We start from the raw sequence: 11,326 nt of genomic DNA, 5'->3' as shown, positions 1-11,326 counted from the left end.
CAAAATAAAAAAAAAAAAAAAAAATAAAAGATACACTCTGAAAAATAAGTTTTTATTTTTATTTTTTTTTTTTTATTATTATATTGTACAACATTAATTTTATAATTAATTAAAATAAAATCTATTTATAAAAAATAAATTATTTTTTAATTGATTTACTACCACTACTACTACTTTTACTAATAATGAATTTTGATCTTAAATCTGGTGAAATTGAAAACTTAGATGGGAAACGTTTTGTTGAATTTCTTAAGAATATATCTTTACTATCTAAACTTTGACTTAAAGTGTTACCTTTTAATCTACTTTCAATTGTTATTGCTCTTGATGGGTAGTTGTTTATATTATTACCACTACCACCAAACATAATAGTCGGTATACTATCGCTACTACTATTATTACTATTGTTTTCACTACCATTATTGCTATTATTATTATTATTATTATTATTATTATTATTATTATTATTATTATTATTATTTTTATTAAAGTTTATAATAAGAGTATCTGATTTTGTAATTCTACTTTTATTAATTAATCTTTGTGGTAAATTCAATGGTACTTCTTGAGGAGAGTTAATCATTGAATTATTACTATTACTACCACCACTATGATAATTGTCTCCATCATTATGATTATAACTAACCTTTTCAACAATATTAATTCTATTTTCATAATCATCAATACTTTCTTGATATTCTTCCTCTTCTTTATAGTTTTCTTCTTCTTCCTCCTCTTCATTATCCTCTTCTTCTTCTTCTTCATTATCTTCTTCATCAGAAGGTTGATTTTCAATTTCGAATTGAATGAAACCTTTATAATCTAAAATTGATAAATAATCATTAAACTGATTTAAATTGATATTTACATTGAAATCTAATAATTTTATACATTGTCTTTCCATTCTACTTGTTTCTTCTAATGATACACCACAAACTCTTGAATAAATATCTAATGGGTAAAAATAATCATCAAAGAATTTAATTGAAACTAAAATACATGTAAAATAAATTCTATGTACATTATAACCATTGATTGGTACTTTAAATTTATCAGATTCAATGATTCTATCTAAATAAATTAATGCAATTATAAAACATGATTTACTACATCCTAAATACTTTACTAATCTATAAGTGAAATCAGTGATTGAAATACTTGGTTTAAATCCTTTTGGATTATAAAATGAATGTAAATATTCATATCCTGATCCATTATTATAATTTATTCCATTTTCATATGAATTCCTTTCTTTCTCTTCTTCTTCATTAATTAATATTGATAATAAATTTGATACTATAAATTCAATTGAATCACCATCACTAATTTTCTTATCTTGCCATAATATTAAAAATTCATTTGAATTAATTAATGAGAGTGTTGTTTTATTATTATTGTTATTGTTATTATTATTATCAAAAGAAACCATCATTATTGTTGAAAAAAAAAAAAAAATTTAAAAAAACAAATAAATAAAAAATAAAATAACTAATTTTTTTTTTTATTTGTCGATGAGTGAAGAATTTTGAAATTTATAACCAACTTTTTTGAAATTTTTTTTTTTGAAAAAAAAAAAAAAGTTTTTTTTTTTTGTTTGTGGGGTTATAAAAATCAAAAAATGAAAATTAATAACCTTCCATGAAAATAAATAGTTATAAAGTAAATCTTTTTTTTTTTTAAATTTATACATTATAAAATTATTTCTTTTTTTTATTCCATATTTTTCAATCGTTTTTTTTTATTTTTTTTTATTTTTTTTTTTTTATTTTTTTTTTTTTTCATTTTTTTCATTTATTTTATTTTAGCAATGATTTAATTTAATTTAATTTTATTTATTTTTAATATGAATATAGATAAATAGATTTATAAAAAAAAAAAAATTAATTATTTTTAAAAAAAAAAAAAAATTAATTATATATATATATTAAAAAAAATTAATTATATATATATATTAAAAAAAATTAATTATATATATATATATTTAAAAAAATTAATTATATTAAAAAAAAAAAAAAAAAAAAGTTTAGAGTATAAACTAATTAACATTCAACTATCAAAATTAAAAAAAAAGCAATAGTAATAAAAATAACAACACATATATATGCTTAATATCTTTGTTATTTTTTCAATCAAACTCTGTTTTTTTTTTTTTTTAACTTGACAATTATTTAAAAAATAGTAAAGATTTGTAAAATAACCAAGATTTAAAATAAAAATAAATCCAAACTTTTTTTTAATTTTCTCCCAAACCGATTATCTTTTTATTATAATTTAAAAATTTAAATTGAGTTGCTGTATTTTTTAATTTTATTTTATTTATAATTTTTTTTTTTTTATTTATTTTTTATTTTTTTTTCAGAATAATATTTAATTTAAATATTAATAAATAATTTATTTCTATACATTTGATAAGCTATTAATAACCAACAACCAACACCAATACAATTGGAAAGTAAATATAATGAATGAGTTTGATAGGTAACATTGAAAGAGAAAGGGAAATAAGTTCCCAAAATTTCATGGCCACAATAGATGGTGATTGGATTCATACCAACATAAATGAATGGTGAACCATTCCAAATCTTTTTGATATCAATCAAAATAAACATTACGGTTAAAACAAAGAAACCAAAACCAGCCATCAACAAAATGAAAGATGGTGACCAAAGATTCTTATTAACTGGTAACCAACCTTGATTTTGAGTTAACCCACACAACCCAGCAGCGATACCACATAGTACCACTGACCAAACCATCCAACGTATTAAACGTGATCTATTTGACTTATATGTTAGAATGATTCTACCCGCTTGAACACCAATAAAACAAAGGAAAATACTTGTTAAATAACCAACGGTACCTTCTGGATCGTAGGATGGTGTTTTATAAACCTCAAGACATGTTGGATTTTGAAAGATATGAGCTTCAGTGAAAATTTTCAAATCTATTAAACGTGCAGCACCACCTGTACAATGTTGATATCTACCTTGATCTGCCAAACCACCAGCACCCAAATAACCAGTTGGACAACCTGGTACAGGCACTAAAAACATCAATAGGAACCAACCTGAAAAAATGATTAAAGCAAATACCCATTGAATCCAATATGGAGCTATATCTGAAAAATATTTACTAATCACAGTCTCATGTTGTATCATTGACATATATATATTACCTTTAACAAAAGTATCAGTATCTTTAATATTATTCATTGATGGTCCATTTAAAATTGATTGTTGTTCAACCACTTCTTGAGGTATTAAAAATACCTGTTGTTGACTATACTGTTGTGATGAATGATTATATTGTTGTGATTGATGCTGTTGTTGTGATTGAATACCAATACCACCACCACCACCGCTACTACCATCATTAATATTTATAGTATCATTTGGTGAAGATCTAAATTTCCATATTGGTACGAATAACATAATTGAACCAACCACTAAATAAGAGATTGAAAATCTTTGAAGTACACCTAAAATTCTCCATTGTTGTAAATCGACACCATTGTTTATGAATAAACCTAACGCGAATAAAATGATTGATCTACGTAATAACTTTTGAAAGATGATTCTCTTTGGTGTACCTCTTTTCTCCATGGCATGAAATGATAATGGCATTGCAATACCCATGATGAAAACAAACCATGGGAAAACTAAATCTGCAACGGTTAAACCATTCCATAAACTATGATTAAAGAACCAATATCCACCACCACCGTAATTCACAAAGATCATAATTGTGATTGAAAATCCTCTAAATACATCCAATGATCTTAATCTATCTTTTTTTCTATTCTCTCTTTCAACACTTGCCATCAATTGATACTCTAATGAATCTCTTTTACTTCTCTTATATAAATAAACTATAAATGGCCATAAAATTGCCATACCAACTAAAATTGAAAATAATACTGCAATTGGTATCTCTGAATTAATTGGTTCTTTTAATGTTTTAACTGAATGATAAATTTTTCTTTTTTTTTTTTTTTTTTTTTTTTTTTTTATTAATAATAATAATAAAATAATAATAATAATAATTATTATATATTTATACTTACTTTGTTACATTTACTGTAGAAATGTTTACACTAATGTCATAGATACCATATTCACCAAATGTTTCATGAAATGATAAATATAATATATCATCTTGTGCTTTTCCATTATATAATACACTAATATTAAATTTATATCCAAACGTACTTGGCATAATAATATATTTTGAACTTGATGAACTATAAAAAATTGTACATTTTATAATTAGATTAAGTTTACAAAAAAAAAAAAAAAAAAGTAAATTGGTGCCCCCAATTTTTTTATTAATATCAATATTATTTACTTACTCCAAAACAACTAAATTTTGATATTCACAAGTATAACATGCATCATAAACAAATTCAACAGATAAAGTTGTATTAAAATTGACAATTTGTTCAAAAAGATTTGTACATATTCTTAAGTATGATTGATCGTATTGTAATTGCGATGTATCTGGATATTTTGTTATATTTGTTAAAGTTTGCGATTGAACTAAAAGATTACTACTATATGTTATAAATAAAAAGAATAATAATATAACTTTATTCATCTTTAATTTTTATGTGGGCACACATTCATTAATTAAAAAAAAAGTAAAAAAAAAAAAAAATTTAAAAAAAAAATAATAAAAAAAAAAATATAAAAAATAAAAAAAAATAAAAAAAAAACAAAAAAAAGGGTTTTTGGAAAAATTAAATGATGTTTATTTTATTTTATTTTATTTTTTTTGTTTTATTTTATTTTATTTTATTTTTGATCAAAAAAAAAGATTTAACTTGAATTTGTGGGACAAAAAAAAGATTTAAAAAATAAATATAATATTTTTTATGATAGCTAATTTTGGAACCTTTGATTTGGATTATTATTTTAAAATAAAACTGAAAATCGAATTTAACAAATTGAATTATAATTGTCAAAAATACCAAAATTATTTTTTTCTCATATAATATAACTACTTTTGGTAAAAATACTAATGTTACCACACCATACAACCCACATCTTTCTCTTTTTTATATATTATATTTATCTAATTGTAATAATAAAATAAAAATAAAAATAAAAAAAATAAAAAAAATATAAAAATAAAAATAAAAATAAAAAAAGTCAGATACGGTTTTGGATAATTGTTTTAAGTGTGAATTTTTTTTTTTTTGGGGTTTATATATATAATATTTTTTTTTTTTTTTTTTTCTAATCATTTTTTTTTTTCTTTTATTCAATTTTCATTTTTTTATTTAATTAAAATAATGAAACTATTAATACTACTCATTTCAATATTTTTATTTTTTAATTTTGTTTTATCACAAAGTAAATTGGATTAAAAAAAAAAAAATAAAAAAAAACATAATAATAATTAAATTATTCTTAATATTAATTCACTTTTTTATTTTATTATATTTTATTTTATTTTTATTTTAATTTTTTATTTATTAAATAAGATTTAATAATTCCAAATTTAAATTATGAAAAATTACCAAATAAAACATTTACATTAAGGGGTGATGGTATTGGTAATGAATCATTTAATAGTAGTATTGATATAAAAAATAATGTTAAAGTTATATTAGAATGGAAATATGATAAAGCAAAGAACCAATTTAAAAGTAATTGGCCAAAGAATGCAGAAAATGTAACGGTTCCTGATATTTTAATTATTGAAATTGAAAATAATGATTACATTTTTTCAACAGATAAAACTAAACAACCAGATATTAAAAATGTAATTTTAAAATCAAATCAACTAATAATTAAAGGTAAATATTTCTCATATAATATCTCTGATATTTCAATAACATCAGGAGACACAGAGATTTGTTTTGTAAAGAAATCAACATTTAATTCAATTGAATGTCAAATGGAAAATCCAACTGCTTTTCAATTAAATTCTGTTGCAATGTTAATTATTGGTAAAGATAGAGGTGACTCTTTTAGAATTTGTGAAGATTGTCAATTTAAAACTAATACGAATACAAATACAAATAATAATAATAATAATGAAAACAATAATAATGATGATGATAACAATTACAATAATAATGATAACAATAATTCATCTATAAAACTATCTTCAAATTTAATACTATTATTATTATTATTATTATTTTCAATTTTTTTTTATTAATTTACAATTATAATTATTAAAATTTAAAAATAAAATTTATTATTTTATTTTATTTTATACTTTATATTTTTAATTTTTAATTTTTAATTTTACAAATTTGAAGATGGTAAAGTATCAGTTAACCCTTTAAAGAAACCATTTACTGGTGGCTTTATTGTATTTGAAGCAGTGATATGAATGAGGAATTCCCAATAAACATCGTAAACTTTTGCACCACCACGATCAAAACTTTCAGTACCATTTAATCTAAAGTTAATGACTTTAATGAATAAATGAGTACCATCGAAATAATATTTCTTACCATCACCACTTCTAACTGCGGAAGCTGAAGATGTTTGAGTGAAATTGAAATTGTAATTACTATTATATTTATACTCTGAACTAACAGAGAATGTTGTAGTTGCTGGATAAGGAATTGCAATGAATAGATAATTATTGTAAATTACTTGAGCTAACCAAATTTTCATATAAGTTGGAGTACCATCGGTTAAATAAAGGTACCAACCTGAATTACTAACACCAGTGATACCAGCGGTATGAATGACTCTAGTTGAACGACGATCAGTTATTCCATCACCAAATAATGAAATGCTACCAATTGAATCATCATTATTTTGAGCATCATCTCTTGAAATTAAACCTGGTACCCAGAATTGAACATTGGCAATCTCTCTTGTACCTTTAGTACAAACATAACAATTCCAATCTGAATTGAATGAACAAGTATTATCGAATTGCCAAAATTTCTCATGAGATCCAATTAGGGTTGGAACATTTTTACCTGTTAAACTACCATCCCAATCGATGAAATTAAAGAATCTACTACTACCAGTACTATTGACAGGAATATTATGACCGATGAATTGTGAGGTAGCAGTGTTTTGAATTGTGATATTCTTTGATACTGATATACCTTGTGGAAGGAATTCTGAACTATGTGTCATACTAATGATGACTCTATTATCTTCTTCATTGGATGATGCATTTTGATACTTTATAAAATTTCTAAAGATGATATTACTAATGATGGTCTGAACGTAAGTATCATAAAATTGGAAACCTTGTCTAGTGTATTCGACACTTGCTGATAAGATATTACCCGATTGACCATTGACGATTGCATTTGATAACCATGCTTCACCAAATAATGAAGCAGGTCTTCTAGAGTCATGACTCTCCAAATTGACTGCCTCAGTTCTTTCACCCCACATTGATAAACCTCTATTGCTAAGATAAACTTTAGTATTGTTAAATCTCATCCAAACTGCTGCTGAAGTGTTATATCCAGTCAAATAGGTATCTCTTGATTCTCTACCACTACTATATTGTAATAAACCAGTGGCATCATTATAAGTTAATAAACCACCAACATAAATTGAAGCACCAAATTCGAAATAATAACCTGAACTATGAGCTGTATTACCTTCCCAAACTTTTGCAATAAATTGTGATGGTACTATTGAAACTGAAAGATGATTACCTATTGGACGTGGTAAATTTGGGAATGCGAAACCTGACCAACCACCAGATGCTGCATTACCAATGAAAGAATTTGCTGCATTTGTAATATAATAACATGCAGCAGCTGAATCGGCAGGTTGAGTAAGATCGGATGATTGTAGGAAATCTTGACCATATTGATTGTAACCAGCGGCCGGTGTGCCAATGGTATGAACAAAAGCACCTAAATTGTAAGAGATTGTATTATCAACTTCTACACCATCCTCTAAATAATAACAATGACCAATGGCATTGAATGCAACATTTCTAGTTAATGTCACACCATTGGTACCGTGAATTGTATAACAACGATAATAACTATCAATAACTGAACAATCAGAGATATAAGATTTTTGAACATTATTTGCCAAATGATAATGAAGTGGATAACGACCTTTAATATTTTTTTGACCAAAACGAACCAATGATAAACCCGAGAATTGACCTTCACCACTAACCAATACATGACCACCAAATTGTTGAGGATCCGATGAACTTTGATCACCTTGGAATACGATTCTTCTTGAGAGTAAACCAACCTCTGCTTGATATTCTTGACCACCATAATGGTAATATTTAAGTGCACTTGTAAATTGAATTTTCTTACCAGAGATTGCAGCAATTGTTAAAACCTCATTCTGATTGTACAATTCATCCTTGTAGACACTTGTTGTTATTAAAACCTGTTGGCCAACTTCCCAATTTACAGAATCTTGAATATAGATTGTAGAATCACCAGACCATGCAGTGGTTGATAATTTACTCCAAGTATTATGATATTGTTTACCTTGTACTGAAATGAAACCACCCGAAGCAACTGCAATACCTTTTGAACCGAAATTGGTGGCAATAGTATCACTGGTGGTTTTAGTACCATGAAAAATTAGATTTATATAGGCATTGTAACGACATTCTTTTGTACCCATAGTGAATTTACCTTGAACATAGATATCTTGAACATGCATTGTCATATTGACATCACTAAAAATCAATTCACTTGTTGGTGGAATGGTTATTTTTTTATAGATATCAGTTTGTGAAATTGAACATGGACTAATTAAAACTCTTTTACCAGCTGGTAAAATAATATTACTCGATGCGTTAGGTAAAGGTACAATACCAGAACTCCAAATGGATTTATCATGCCAATGAACTAAATCAGTTGCTAAATATGGACATGTTGATGGATCTTGTGAATCAAATGATGCTGATGCTTTTGGAATATTAATCAATTCTGAATCTTTAGTTAAAAATGTTGTTGGATCAATAATTGATTTCGATGGAATGCTTAATTTCATTTCACTAAAATATAAATTAATTGGAATACTATTTTGTTTGGTACGAATGATTTGAATTGCAATTAATGATAAACCAATATCAGTGGTTGGTTTAATTGATATGCTATTTGCTTGAAAAGTTGTTGAGCTTGAGAAACTACCAGTGGTAATTGTTTTTGTAAATAATGGTGAAGCAGTTGGTTGATCGAAATATTCCAATACATTTGGGTCTGGTAAATCAATTGGACTATAAAATGAAATTGTCACTGAAGAAATTGTATTATCACTTGATAATGCCTGACCCAATTTAAAATTAAAAGAGAATACATAATTTACGTTGGCTCTTAATGCTGGTGATGGTATCTTTGAAATTAACCAATTACTATCTGGTGAATAGGTTTCATTAAAATTAATAGAAAATGAATTTGCAATACCATTTGGTCCATCTGAAATACTTTTTTCATTGAACTTATATCTTGATCTAAATCCTAAATTGCTTTTATCAAAATTAAAATCTAATATTGGTGTTACACTTGAAAATGATGGTGAACTTGGTGAACTTGATGATGCCATTGTTGGTCTCCATGTTGATGTTGTTGGACATGAATCTGTTGGTGTAGTTGTTGGTGTAGTTGTTGGTGTAGTTGTTGGAGTTATTGTTGGTGTTGTTGTTGGTGTTGTTGTTGGTGTAGTTGTTGGTGTAGTTGTTGGAGTAGTTGTTGGAGTAGTTGTTGGAGTAGTTGTTGGAGTAGTTGTTGGAGTAGTTGTTGGAGTAGTTGTTGGTGTAGTTGTTGGTGTGGTTGTTGGAGTGGTTGTTGGAGTGGTTGTTGGAGTAGTACCAGTGATTGTGACTCCATTAGCATTGATAACTAATTTAGAAGAAGTACCTTCATTACAACTACCAGTAGTATTTAAACCATCCACTTTAATATCACAAGCTTCATCGATTTTTAAACTATTACTATAAATATCTAATAAACCACTATATCCATTCTATTTTTTTTTTTTTTTTAGTATGTATTATTATTATTATTTTTTTTTTTTTTATATATAATAATTAATTACCTACACCAAAATTTAAAGTAATATTTGAATTTGTTTTTAAATTTATTAAAGAATTTGATGATTGTTTTAAATTTTTAATATCAATATTTTTAGTTGAACAAATATTTAAAGCTGATGTAATTGTTGTGTCTGATAAATTGATTTTGTGATCTTTTAAATTTAAACAACTATCAATATTGATTGAATTTGAAGATAAACCAATAATATTTGAAGAACCAGAACCTAATTTCAAATCTAATTTTTCAAATTTAAATGTTGATGGTACTTTAATATCAATACGAATTGAAACTTCTGATAATGTTATTGAATGACTTGACCCAATTAAAAAGATTGTACCAATAATTAAAATTATTAATGTTGTTGATTTATTAAAACCAATATTAAATCTAATGAATAATAAAGAACCTGTGATTGTCGCTATCATTAATACAATTCTATTATTATTATTACTTTGTTTATTGCCTAATGATAATGATGAAAAATCACCAAATGTCAAGGTTGATTTATCTTTTGAAATTGATGTTATATCTTCTATGCTATTTACATCCCCTGATAATAATGTAACTATTAATTTTGGTTTGGTTATACTATTATCAATAACATAATTAATTTCGGCCTTTGGGATTAAAAAAAAAAAAAAAAAAAAAGAAAAAAGTCAAAAAAAAAAAATAAAAATTAATAAAAAATGAAACAAAGGGCTTAATTTTTTGCCAGTTTTTGATAAATAATTTCAATTTATTTTATTAATACTTACATTGATGGCATTTGTGTCAATTGAAAAACTATTTTTAGATATTTCGATCTCCCCCAATTGTTCTTCTGATTTTACATTAAAAATGCAGACAAGTAAAATAAATAATATTACAATGAAAAACCTTTTCATTTTTTTTTTTAAAAAATAAATAAATAAATAAATAAATATAAAAAAATTATGAAAAGAAAAAAATAAAAAGAAAATAAAAAAAAAAAAAAGTTAAACTTATAAAAAAAAAAAAAAAAAAAAAAAAATATTTCCAACTTTCGCACTCTGGGTGGGAAAAAAAAAAACAAACTCGTTTTTAATGAAAAAAAAAAATATCAATTTAATCGATTTCTTTATTTTTTTGTACTACCTTTAACACTTTAATTTTTTTTTTTGAAAAAAAATATCCAATATTTTTTAATAACCAAATAATATCTTTATTTAGATATTTTTTTTTTGAATTTTTTTATTTTTAATGGAATTTCCCAGCGGGAAAAATGCAAACGATGTAGGAAAAATTAAAAAAATAATTACAATTATTTGAATTATAAATTTTCCCCATTTACAATTATCTTTT

The 11,326-nt window shown here is 24.3% G+C and overlaps 4 protein-coding genes across 4 annotated transcripts; 1 reads left to right on the top strand and 3 right to left on the bottom strand.

Annotated features, from left to right (window-relative positions):
• Positions 1 to 139: 139 nt before the first annotated feature.
• Positions 140 to 1,429, bottom strand: DDB_G0286347 (hypothetical protein; the record flags this gene model as incomplete). The annotated part of the gene is made up of 1 exon (XM_632761.1): positions 140 to 1,429. One exon carries the CDS (start codon positions 1,427 to 1,429, stop codon positions 140 to 142), a length of 1,290 nt encoding a protein of 429 aa, XP_637853.1.
• Positions 1,430 to 2,372: 943 nt separating this feature from the next.
• DDB_G0286315 (transmembrane protein) lies at positions 2,373 to 4,593 on the bottom strand (the record flags this gene model as incomplete). Its single annotated transcript, XM_632760.1, has 3 exons — positions 2,373 to 3,978; positions 4,064 to 4,240; positions 4,349 to 4,593. 3 exons carry the CDS (start codon positions 4,591 to 4,593, stop codon positions 2,373 to 2,375), a joined length of 2,028 nt encoding a protein of 675 aa, XP_637852.1.
• A 697-nt stretch (positions 4,594 to 5,290) lies between these two features.
• Positions 5,291 to 6,165, top strand: DDB_G0286313 (hypothetical protein; the record flags this gene model as incomplete). Its single annotated transcript, XM_632759.1, has 2 exons — positions 5,291 to 5,351; positions 5,483 to 6,165. The coding sequence occupies 2 exons, from the start codon at positions 5,291 to 5,293 to the stop codon at positions 6,163 to 6,165; spliced, it is 744 nt and encodes a 247-aa protein (XP_637851.1).
• An 89-nt stretch (positions 6,166 to 6,254) lies between these two features.
• On the bottom strand, positions 6,255 to 10,890 carry DDB_G0286311 (hypothetical protein; the record flags this gene model as incomplete). The annotated part of the gene is made up of 3 exons (XM_632758.1): positions 6,255 to 9,935; positions 10,012 to 10,623; positions 10,762 to 10,890. 3 exons carry the CDS (start codon positions 10,888 to 10,890, stop codon positions 6,255 to 6,257), a joined length of 4,422 nt encoding a protein of 1,473 aa, XP_637850.1.
• Positions 10,891 to 11,326: the final 436 nt, after the last annotated feature.

Source organism: Dictyostelium discoideum (assembly GCF_000004695.1).
Source record: "Dictyostelium discoideum AX4 chromosome 4 chromosome, whole genome shotgun sequence".
NCBI lineage: Eukaryota > Evosea > Eumycetozoa > Dictyosteliales > Dictyosteliaceae > Dictyostelium > Dictyostelium discoideum.
Note: the sequence above shows the minus strand (reverse complement) of the source record. Positions and strands in the feature narration are given on the sequence as shown.